At 28.1% G+C, this 13,196-nt stretch overlaps 1 protein-coding gene across 1 annotated transcript in view; it reads left to right on the top strand.

Annotated features, from left to right (window-relative positions):
- Positions 1-970: 970 nt before the first annotated feature.
- The window catches only part of Cpsf100 (cleavage and polyadenylation specificity factor subunit 2), a 38,603-nt gene continuing 26,377 nt past the window's right edge, over positions 971-13,196 (top strand). The window contains exons 1-4 of the mRNA XM_043047283.3: positions 971-1,353; positions 4,179-4,343; positions 7,903-8,062; positions 8,620-8,725. Of these exons, the coding sequence (XP_042903217.1) occupies positions 4,195-4,343; positions 7,903-8,062; positions 8,620-8,725 (415 nt within the window). The 5' untranslated portion in view covers positions 971-1,353; positions 4,179-4,194. The remainder of the gene's footprint in view (positions 1,354-4,178; positions 4,344-7,902; positions 8,063-8,619; positions 8,726-13,196) is intronic.

Here is a 13,196-nt window from a genome sequence, read left to right as displayed (position 1 = left end):
GGCGATGTGATCAGGCTAATATTCTAGGAAGTTTTATTATGTGATTTGTGTTTAAATGTACTCGTAATTTTACCATTCATAAGAATTCCCTATAATTTATAAATTCCAACGTGTCATGAGCCTAAAACAAATTTAACGAAATTAATATCACACAACATAAGTAAAGTGTAAGGCTTGCCATGTTTTGAGCCTTATCCCTTATTGGCTATAAAAGAGTGAAGTATTAATGATTGTTATTTTTTAAAAAGTATCATAGCATGCTATCGGAGTCTTCCAAATTCATATGTTGTTTGATTCGTTGAAATTTAAATTAAAACAATGCGTTTTATTGTAAACTATACACGTATAATAATATTGGATAGCGTGCTTTTTCAAGATTAGGCTTAAAAATCAATCGAAAATGGTAACCCGGAAGTCTTAAGAATTTTAACCCCTATCGCTCTCTGTGCTTCGCTTTACGCAATTAACCATCCATGCGAGATTTGTAGAAAATATTTACCCTCTAAAAAGTCGCCTGTAGATGTTTGGATGAGCGTAGACATAAACAAGCTTCCTAAAACCAGAAGAAATTCTGAAAACTTCCGGTGCATCTTTCCGCTTAAGTTATGCTTACGAGGCGATGTGTGAACAAACTTAATATTCAAGAAAGTTTTATTATTGTGATTTGTGTTCAAATTTGAGCGTAATTTCACCATTAGTAAGCGTTTTCAATAATTTATAAATTCTAACAGTTCGTGAGCCTAAAACGAATTTACAAAATTAATATCACAGCATAAATAAGATGTATTGTTTGCCATGTTTTCAGTGTTATCCCTTATTTGCTGTATTGCTATAAAATATCTCTGTTTCTTAAATTTTGGGTAGCATCATAGCATGTTTGCAAAGTCTTCCCAATTTATTTGTTATTTTTTTCGTTGAAAGAAAATTGAAATAACGTATTATATTGAAAATACTTGGAGTATAATAATATTATAAGCTTAGGCGTAAAAATCAATTGGAAGTAGTTACCCAGAAGTCTTATGACGAATTTTGATCACTAGCGTCATCTGTGTAATCTTTACATGGTCAACCATTCATATATCATTTCTTTAGAAAATGGCAACGTTCTTTTGGGCATCACTTTCAATTTTTTGATGTTTTCAGAAGCCGAAATTATTTTTTCATACGTGTGTGATTTGTGAATCGCTGTGTGGTGAACTGCATATTTCGATATTACTCAAACTCATTAAGCATGTTGATTAAATTCATGGGTTAAACATATATTAAAAATGTTAATAACATTTCGTATTCTGTTATCACCTCATCGGAAGGCTTAAGAAATAACTATTAATACCGAGTGTTGGCGTATTTTAGGTAAACATTAGTTACATTGTATCTTTAAAAGTGGCCGTAAAAAGAGTAAATGAAGCTATCTACTTTGTAGACTACAAATATCTCGATTCCTTTGATTGTTTAATGAAGAATGGTTGTAACTTAAACACAAAATATGTCACGTGTTGATTACACATATTACTTGATTATATATATATTTCGATTTGTTTACCTCTTGAAAGTTTATACCATCACCACACTAAATTAATTACTTAATGATACTTTGGGGAAATTTCCATATCGTGATCTGATGCAGAATAATCGCCAAGTACTTGAAAACAAAACATAAGGTGCCCAACTCAAGGCCACCCAAACCTCGAATTTTTTTTTTATTTATAAGAAGATAGAGAACTAAACTGGAATTTTTCACATTTCTCTGTAATTTTGAATGGTAAATAGCCTAGGAAATATTTAGTTGCACCAGAAACTTAAAAATTCCAATGCTGATTTTCCAATACCAAAAGTATTTTTTTTTTTTAATATGATAGGTATATATTATCAGTTAATATTTTAAAAAAATGAAAGAAAACTGTACTACCGGGAAAAAAAGGATAAATTTAATGTGTAGCAAGGGTTACCAAAACAAAATGTTCATCTGAAGTTAAAAATATTTTTTTAAATCTGAAATATCCATTTAGAAGTGCTGCTTACCAGTATTTTTACAATGGAAATGGAATCTAACCTATATCAACGTTGATATCTTAAGACAGATCAATAAAATTTTCTTATTAGAATGTTTCTTTGTTTTTTTTCTAAAAATTTTCAAAGTTTTATCAAATAGTTTTGATGTGGTAACAATGACATTAACTTTCTATAATATAGAGAGATTAAAAAAATTGCATAATCTTGTATGAAAAAAATCATAAATATAGTTTTTTTTTATTGCATGCAGTTTAAAATTTTTGAATATAATTTAAATGCATTTTGGACAATTTAGCAGAGTATTTTTGTCTAGGGTGACCTGGAGTAATTCCTGATGAATAAAAGCAGACATCTATTTTGTGAAAAATCTATTCAAAATAGAATTTTAATATTTACTGGAAGTTTGAAGCTATATGAGATGAGTCCTATACCAACTCTTATTTGAAAATCTAATTAGAATTTAAATTTTTAATGATCAGGAATTTCCCCTGGTCTTGATCATTTCTGGGGTAATTACTGATCACCAGTTTTTATTGTAAAGGGGCTGTTTGAAAATAATTATATAATGGTAATTAGCAAATACGACATCAAGATAAAAAAAAATATATACCAAAAAGATATGTTTAAGCAGCTAATGAAACGATTTATTTAAAAGCAAAAAAGAACGATTAACGCTTTAAATTTTCAAAAATCTTTGCATCCTGCCATACATTTTAGGCAATCAGCCAACTCATTCTCATGTTCTTCTGAAATATAAGAAAGTTCCCATATGGGTTACTTTTCCTGGATTTTTTAACTTTATTAAGGGAAAGTGTAAAGTTAAGTAAGGTATCTCGACTCAACACCTCTGGCAGCAGCTCTCACATTGAAATTTTCATTTTCAATCATTAAAAGAAATTCACTAATTTTGCTTTCTAGAAGCTTAGTATCCTTTTTAGGCTAATAATTTCTCACCATATTTATACTAAGCTAATTTATAAACTTAAAAATTATTCTAACAATGTACACACATAAAATTAAGATAGAAGCAAGATGACAAACCAAAAATGGTGTAAATCAGAATACAGTCTTGTATACAGTTAAAAACAAATTTTGTTAAAACAAAAATTCCACTTAATAAATATGAACTGTTATTTACGAAAAGACAATTAGCTATTTATGACCTATTTTATATACTATTTATAAGAAGAAATTACAATGATCAGGAATTACCCCAGTGATCAATAATTACCCCATCTGTAGGGGACAACATTTGATATAGTTTCCTATAATCAATTATAAAGTGTACAGTTGATGTGAAACAATTAAACAAAAGCTTACACTACTTTTATATCAAAGAAAAAAGTAACTCAAAATATTTATTATTAAGAGAATGAGGGGGATCTTTGCAGAAATATGCACATTTTGAAACTCATCTTTGAAATGGAAAATATAGAAAACAGTTTAAAAGATACTTATTTTGTTAGATTAAACAAAAAATTATTATTAAGTAAATGTAGTTATACTTTAGTAAAGTGTACAAGCATTCTTGTCCATGTCTCAAATTTAAAAAAAAATAATTTTTTTAAAATAAAACTTATGTGATCATTATTTACCCCAGAAACAGAGTGATCCTGAATTATCCCGGGTCACCCTACTAGTTTTTCTTCATGTATTTTTTAAATAATTACCTAGAAAATATTATTGAATAGTCAGTCATTCTCCTTATTAATTGATTTTATCTATTTAAAAAAAATTGGTTTGACATTTTATGTAAAAAGGAAAATTTGACAAATATGTATACGCAAAAGTGACTAATGTGTTTAGCTCATAGTTTCTATTGCCACCTAGTCATCTCTTAAAATATGTGTTCTGATACTTTGATGTAATAGTTCTTTCTTTTTAAAAAAAATTCTGCTTTTTTTACTAATCTCTAGCTTAATTGATTATTTCCGTGGTGAAAGTACAAAAAAATGCTTTTCTTTTTCTAAAAAGCTTTCTAATTTCTTCATTTAAATATTAATTTACAGTCTTCAATATGCATACTGCTTATTTAATTAATCTACTTGTTAAACTTCCTTTTGAGAAAATGTAATCCATTTAAAATATTATCATATTTAAGTTTTATTTACTTTTGAATAATGAATTTTCTATTGATATAATTTCAATTCTGTTCTTCTTTTCAGAAATATATTCTTCAGGATGACCTCAATTATCAAATTACTTCCTTTGTCTGGAGTTTATAGTGAAGATCCACATTGTTACTTGTTACAAGTGGACGAGTTCAAATTTTTGCTTGATTGTGGATGGGATGAAAATTTTAATATGACTCATATTAAGGAATTAAAAAAGTATGTAGTTTTATTAAATTGAATAATATGTCAAACTTTTAGATATAATAAAATTAGAACTTGGAGATGCATGAGAAAATAGCATTCATTGCCGATCCAATGTTTGCATTGCCATTTTTGGGGGGTATCGGAAAACATGATTAAAAGAAAACATTAAAAATTCTTCTACAGTAAGTTCCATTTTTTTTAAAAACTTACATCACGTTTTTTTGTACTTTAAAACAGCAATGATTATTTCTAGATAATTAAAAATGTGGATGTCTTTTAAAAAAAGCAGTTAAAAAACAACAAACAGCTGAATTGATTATTTATAGGAAATAAACATCAGAGAATGCATAATTAAAGGAAAGTTCAATAACTGAGAGATTTGACGTTCATCGATGTGTGATTGGGAGAATTGCTCTTCACACGCTCTTGAAACCTTTGATCCACCATCCTGGACAATGCTCTTGTTAAAAACGTCAATACATCAGAGAACATCCAAAGTCGCACTAACAACACCGTCAGCAAACTCTGGGACCTCATTGGCTAATCGTGGTCCAAACTAAATCGTGGCCCAATAAGAGTTTAAAGAGCCGTTATTTTTCCGATTTCGGTCCTATATAGAACTGTCTGATTCACCCAGTATACAACTAATATTGGCCAATTTCAACAATGCCAAAATTATTTTCACATCAGCTCATCTAGATGCCTTTTAATTTTGTTTTATTCATGTGACTGCCAATTCTCTTGTTAATGACATTAGTTCCTCACCACCTCTGTATAGTATGTGGAAATGCCTTCTACCCTAATTTGTCCCTCTCAGTCTTGTTTATCTTATTCTGTTTTTTTAGGTTTATTTTAATTCATCTGTGACTACTGAGGATTTTCTAGTTTTGTCTTTGTGGGGAAAGTGGTTGTCGAAAATGTCAACCTTCATCTATGAAAAGATACCTCAACATAGAATCGAGTTTACCTGTCTTATATACTAGTGAATTGGAATTGTATTTTTGTAGTGGTAGGCACACTACAGCACTCCCCCACCAGAATTATATGCTGTTGTTGTTGACATATGCCTGTTTTAGGCAGAGGGGGTGCGATTGTTCTTGTTTTCCTGTGGCGCCATCTATGGCTAAGAATTCGACTTCTGCCGCACTATATGTCGCACCCGTTTGTAGGACAGACCCTTTCATTCAGCCACAGATCATAATTTTGAACTGAGTCAAAGAATGATCGATCTAAAATCCATTACCCCCAGAGGTGTTGATTTGTTATGGGAACATGGAGGACTTTTGCGACTCGGCAGATTTAATGTGCATCAGTCACTTTACTACACGGGGAATCTTCGGCCGGCAGGGTTCGAATTCTCGGACATGGGCCCAGCGCCCTACCGACCCGGCTATCCCGGCCTTACCAGAATTATATTTGTGATGGAATTCGATGAACGGATACGACTAGTTGATTCATTGCTGTTTTGGGAGAGCTGTATTTAGATCACCATACTTTTAAATGTTGATCGTGACAGCTGTATTAAGTTCATGGTTGTGCGTATTGCCATTAGCAGTCGAGTGTATACTGGCCGACGTTGCGTGTGATCGAGACTGAGTAACAACGATGCAAGGTGGTAGATAATGTCACAAGTAGCTAGTCAACTGTTTAATGGAGACCATTCATCGAATTTGGCGTGTTCAAATCAAAGTGGGAATTTCTATCAAGCTAGCTGTGTTCACATCACATCCAAAGATCACCCATGTGGGGATCTCTGTTTGGGCCCGATTAACCTCTGAAAATAGGGGAAGCATAGTAGGATTTTGGGGCCCCCCTAACTTGAGCAAAAGAAACTTTTGATATTTTTCGCCCATAAACAATACATTTAAAAAAAAACAAGAACCATGTGAAAACTATTAGAACCTTAGAAAGGAATACAGAGATCTTATGCAATCATGTTGGACCCTTCTTTACGTGCTTTATAGTAACAAAAACATGAGGGAGTAACTAGCACATATGCTAACGAAATTTAAATATTTCACTAACTTAAATTATAAAATTACTTGTTGTTATACAAAAGGTTCTTTGCAAGATCAGTCTCTTTTTTTACACCAATTTGTTTACTAGTGGCAAAACAACACAAAATTCTAATTCCGCATAAATTATTGTTACTGCACCAGAAAAATCATACCAAATAATTTTCAAACATGAAACAAAAATATTTTTTGTACTAATAGATATTTAAAAGTCTTGTGTGTTTAGTTCAGCAATAAAAAACAGAGTCAAATTAAATTGAGCAGACATGATAGAGAAAAAAGAATTTTAAAAAGAAAAAAAGAAAACTCATAGGTTACCATTACATAGGTTTTTTCTCACTTTCAAATTCGCGAAATGTTCAATAATATCTGCAAATTATAACCTATTTGTAATATCACTCTCTATTGCTAAAAGGGCTAAACCACTTAATTTATTGTTTGAAAGAGTTGATCTCAACCGATTTTTTATTCTTTTCAATGCAGAAAATGAATGTTCACTAGTGCAGATAGTTATTGGAATTGAGAGCATTATTCTCAAAGTTGTCTCTACATTTGGAAAAGTATGTCCAATACCCAATGTTTTTATCATTTTTAACTTTTCAACAAGTTTTAAATCATTCACAGCCAAATCATTAAATTGCAGAAATTCATCTGCGAATTCTTCTTCAATATCATCATGATAAACACTCTGAAAAGCTTTTGCGCTTTTTTGAATGTTGTCTTCAGACTAAGTTTTTGTAGACATGAATCCAAACCTGGATTCCAAAAATAAGTATGCTGATTTTCTTTTTTCTAGTTCTGAAATAATTGAATCACAAATTACATAATGAACTTAAAAAATAAAATGTTCCCTTTCTAAAACATGTTGACTGTTATTTCCAGTCTACATATTCAGGGGTCTGTCCAGGCCAAATTTACTACCGTTTAGCGGTAGTTTCACAAAATACTTTTTCTTAAAATTTTATTTTTGTATCCCATAAGAAACAATAAACCCATATTTTTGTGTTGATTTTTTAATATTATTTTTTATTTTCACAAATTATGCCTGAATTTTCACAAAAAAAGGTACCTCTCAGAAAAACCTGGACAGACCCCTGATATTCTAAGCAAGTGAAGTTTTTTTAGTTAAGTAAAATCTCACAGTTTCAGTCTCTTCGGATTTTTTATTTAATTAGTTATGAATAGTTTTCGCATGTGATTTTAATTCGTTCATTTTATATATTAATATATTCATGAGAAATTTAAAACGAAGAAAATTTATAAGAATTTTAAATGTTTAATATTGTGATAAAAGTTATTATTAGTACTTTTTTTCTTTATATGTCAAATCCTCTTTTTTTTTTAAATATAAAGTGCTGGAATGTATCGTTTTAGTTATGAACATGAAATAAATCTTTACTGCTAATAAGGGAATTATCTAAAATGTTTTCCTCGAGATAAAGATACTAGGAAGGTTATTAAAATAACAATGACACTAAATCTGTAAAAGATGCACATTAATATAATGAAAAAAAATTTTTTTTAAATAGTATGATGTGTGTTTTATTTTCTTACAGGCATATTCACCAAATAGATGCAGTGTTGTTATCCTACCCAGATATTTTGCATCTGGGTGCCCTACCTTATGTTGTTGGAAAGTGTAATTTGGATTGTCCTATTTATGCTACTGTTCCTGTTTATAAAATGGGACAGATGTTTATGTATGACTTATTTCAGGTATTCATAGTTATAATTTACTTATTTATTGACCTTTTTTCTTCAGAGTCCCTGTCAAGGGACAGCTAAAGCTTTCTGGAAATAAATTTTTTCTCCTTTAGAACTCAGACAAAAAAAAAAAAATTTTTAAATTATACAATAATATATTTATTGAAAAATAGTAATGTTAGTAAGGGCTGTGCCCTTGTCATTTATAAAATGTGAGAAGCCCTTTCTGACCCCTTTTCTGGGTTCAATGACCCTTGACCTTTGGAAAAAGTGTAGTTAATCACTCTATGGCTATATGTCTTTTAGTTTAATGTTACTATTATTATATGATAAAATATTAAATCCTTACTAATGAAAGATTTAAATAGAAGCCAAAAGATTATACGAATAATTTACATTATTTATTGTTGAAAAGGGGTAAGGCCGTTTTTCTTGAATACGTGTATTTAATTACTATTAATTTGATTAAAGTATTCAATTTATGCTTTTAATTTTAAAATGCAGTTATAAAATATATGCTGCTATCAAAGTTAATAAATATCTCCATTATAGTGTTCTCTTTTTTTCAGTCTCGTCATAATACTGAAGAGTTCACCCTTTTTACCCTGGATGATGTTGATGCAGCTTTTGATAAAATAATACAACTGAAATATAATCAGTCTATCAATTTGAAAGGTTTGTAAAAATGTCTAAAAGCCCTCAGACTTTATTACATATTTGTCTAATACCTAGTGCTTTGTTTATGTTTTATTTTATTTATTTATTTTTTTATAAATAAATTCTAATTTTTGCTTTTTACAGAGATCAGAATTATCTGATTAAAATCTATTTATTCTAAGTGGCCACCTACCTGGAATTATCAGGGAATTTTTTTACACTGGAAAAGTAAGGGAAATTTATATAAAAACCTGGAAAAATCAGAGAATTTTAAAGAAAAACTGGAATTTTTTTATAGATTTTCTTAATTTAAATTATTTTATGATCCATTATACCGACTTTTTATAAACTGTAATTTATTGCCAAACAGTTGAAATATCAACTTAGCAATATTTTGCATGCATCAAAATTTACTCCATTAATCCCTGTTAAACTAGAATGCCACCTAAAACCCATGATTGCTAAATGAATGGAGAAACCTTTTCGGCGACAGTTGGCAAAGATTGTGGTGGAGGTTGAAGAAGGAGTTACGATATTTGCTTCTGTTTATAAAAGTAGCATTTGTTTCACTTCTAAACCGTGGGTTAAATCCATTTATCATTTGTTCCGATGCTTCAAGTTTTTTTCTTTCTTCTGACTAAATGGTTAAGAATGTTTTAGTATTTTTAATTTCATAAAATTCACCTCAAATTGGTTGGTCATAATTTAATAGATTAAGATTTTATGTTATACTCTTTTTCTAAAAGCTTTTGCACACCCATCCAAATCTGTGAATTATTTTTTCTCAGCAAAGCGAATCAAATCACATATTTTCTTACAGTCGCTAACAGCAATGTTTGTCAACAAATCGTACAATTTTTAATGCTAATTTGCTTGATTTCATTTTAGCCTTTTATAACATATTTTAATTTTAAAAAAAAGGTTCTTTTAGGGATCAACCCTATGTTAACATGGTTATATTAACATTTTGTTGGTAAATATTTGATTTTTAATTCAAAATTAAGACTTGATTTGAAATTTGATTCACAATGTCCAATTCAAAATTGACATTGTGTAGTAATAACAATGTCGAATTTTCGTTAATGTTACTCATTTTCCAGAGATGATATTTCCTAAACTCTTTCTCTTTTTTCCTTAAGAAACAGGTAAAAATTCGGGAATGTATAGGAAACATGTTAAATGTTGTATAAACAGAGGATATAAAAAATTTTTATTTATATGTGTTTATTAGGAAGAAGGAGAATGAAACTGTGTTTTTGTTCTGCACTGTGCAGGTTTCTAGTTGTAAAAGCAAACAAAAAAATTAACTAATCTAAGCTAAAAAAAATCATTTAATTAGATAGGAATTCTTTAAATATTTTAATTTCAAATTAGAAAAGAATAAAATATAAAGAATTTATCTAGTTTTTTCTATGAGATATGTAATAAGAAATTTGACAATTTTGCCTTTGTGACATTAATTTTTTAATACTGCTTATCGTGTTTGAAAACAACATTATTTAAACATTTGACTTTAGATATTGGTTTAAAGAAAATATGATCAATGAATTTTACAAAGAATACTGTTTGGATTAAATACAATATAAAATGTAAATAAATATAAAAAGTTATTCATGCATAATCGCCTAAAATTATTGTTTTTGATTAATAATTTTTTTGTTTAATGAAAATTAGGGATGCAACAAATATTCAATTACTATTCGGCCTGCTTGCCAAATATTCAACAAAGTATTTTTTGGCAAAGTTTTAATAGATTAAATATAGAGTTATCTAAAATAGTATTTTTATTATGCATTATCAGATATAGTCTTTACACATCTTTGTTAAGTTTTAATATTCATGTGCTTGCAAAATTATGTTGTGGAAGAAAAATGAAAAAGCAAAATTTTTGTTTTAAGAATCTAGATTTTTTTTTTGATTATATCACAGCATTTTAACTGAGCATTTTGTGATAGATTTTATTCTTTTATTTTTACTTTTTTCTAGAATGGTAAGACAGATTGCTGGTAACAAAGAATGCTGTGATTTTCAACCTTAAAGTTATATTTTAAGAAATTAGAATGCTTTTTCTTATGTCTCTTTTTTGCAATTTTTTATTAACTTTTTATCAAAGTTTTTTATTATGATACAGCATTTTTTAAAGAGTGTTTCTGAAGAACGTTAAGAACAATTTTTGTTTTCGTTTCTATTTAGCTTTTTCTTTTTTAAAAAACTTTGGTTTTTTATCAAGAGTTTTATTATGGTAGAGCAATTAAGAGAGTTTCTAATAGACTAATTTCTTTTTTCTACCCTTTAAAAAAAAAAAATTAAAAATACAGTATAATTGGAAAACAGATGTTCAGTTTAAAATATGATAGTCCATCAGTTCAGTTTAATTATGATAGATTTTTATTTATTTTGTTTCTCTTTTGTGTATAAATTTTTGTGGGCATTTTTAAAAACTTTTCTGATAGACTTTTTTTCTTTTAAAGTTTTATGTTTACTTTTTTTTTCGGAAAATACTATTTTCAGCATTAAAGTTTCGTCTTAAAATTAAGATAATATTTTTTGCTATTTCTCTGTTTCTTTTTTATTCAACTTTACAACTTCAGTTTTTTTTTTTTTGTAGCTATTAGTTAGTTTTTATTTATCTTAAATATTTCTAATAGATAACTTTTATAATTTTTTCTCTTTATATTATTAGTGTAGGGTAAACCACACTAATAATATAGCTACGTTTTGATTAATTTTCAAAAATGACTAAACTTATTTATATATTTAAAAAATATATATATATATTAATGATTTTTTTTAAAAGAAAAATGCTACTATTCGGCATTCAGACGATTAGTAGCATTTAATATTTGGAAATATTTCGCACAAAATATTTGGTATTCAGACGATTGGTTTGGCTGACTATTCGGTATTCAGCAATTCTGCCAAATTAAACTACACTTGTCAAAGTTTTTTTTTTTTTTTTTTTTTTTTTAGTCTCTCTATTTGCTATTCGGTGCACTTTGTGCAAAAATTACATTCACATTAAACTTTTTTTATTCATTCAAAACAATATATTTTACATGCTGAACATATTATTTTCTCCACATCCAACTTGTACCAAAATGTTAAAAATTCAAACAAATATATATATATATATATAAAGTCCTGCTAAGTTAAAATAAATGTACTTTAATTATTTTTTCAATATGATATATTAAAAAAAATATCATTTTAAATAAAATACTTTACAATTTTGGTATATTTGTTGTATCCATCCTATACTTTATGAAAGGGGGAAAAAACACGTTAACCTGGAAATGTTAAGATTTTTACCTGGAAAAATCATTGAAATTTGAAACCTGATTTGAGTGGCCACCCTGTTATTATTAGTTTGAATGTTATTAGATGCCTACCAACTGTTAAATACAATTGATATTTTTCAATAATTGAAAGGTTGTAAGGTACCTTTCTTACCTTAAAGTCATGTGTTATGGCATAGTTAGTTCAGGACACATTAAAGTATGCTGTTGATTATGAAAAAATAACTTTTCTTTTATGTGTATGGAGCAAAACAAACAAAAATATATTTAAATGAATCTTAAAACTTGTTGATATTGAAAATTGTCTGTTATTATTCAAAGCTACTTATTTAAGGGTCATTGCTCTTCCCTTTTTTTGTAAACATATTTTGTATTTTGCTATTTTATACCCACTAATTATATTAACAGCCCATTGTTTTAAACTAGTCCTAATATTTCTCAAATGCTCGTTAAAATATTAGTATTTAGATTTTGTGTTTTATGAATATGTATCAAGAATTTTTTATTGTAGGAAAATATTTATTGATTCACTTAGTTTGAATATGATTTTTTATTTTGAAAAGTGTTAAAATATGTTATAACCATTAACTATATCTGCGTCATTTTCAACAAAAAAAAATCTTTGTAGAAGATTCTAAAGAGATTTAATAATTTTAAGTTTTTTCTTGACTGAGTTGCCTTAAAGGTGTGATATTCTTCATTGTTAGATAATCAAAATATAAATCTTAACTCAAAAAATTATATTAAGCATGTAGTTCGCAGACTGTTTGTTGGCATATATAAAAAGAAATTTTTTGGGTGTTAACATTATTCCTTTTCCTTTATCTGGGTGTTTGATCTGTACTAATTAAAAGCTGTGATAGATTTTAAACTCTTCTTGATTTAAAATTCATTGATTTGTTTATTAATAGATAAAATAATATTATGAGTGTGAGTGTAGTTAGATAGGTGATGAGATTTCATATTTTAGATTGGGACCTGCTTTTGGTAAAAATGGACCCGGAAATTTAAAGGACCTGTAATTATCCAAGTCCATCTAGATTGTAGAAAATGATGGTGCAGTTTTTGCTTTTGTCGTTATATAAATTATCCTATCATCATCATAATATGATATAATTAACATTACATTGTTATTTTTTTAAAGCAATTTTAAATAATTTCTTCACAGAAAGGATAAGCAGGAATGTTTTTAT

This window comes from Parasteatoda tepidariorum, chromosome 9 (assembly GCF_982258835.1).
Source record: "Parasteatoda tepidariorum strain Cologne lab strain chromosome 9, Ptep-v5.0, whole genome shotgun sequence".
Taxonomy (NCBI): Eukaryota; Metazoa; Arthropoda; class Arachnida; order Araneae; family Theridiidae; genus Parasteatoda; species Parasteatoda tepidariorum.
The sequence above is the reverse complement of the archived record's forward strand: the minus strand, read 5'-3'. Positions and strand labels throughout refer to the sequence as shown.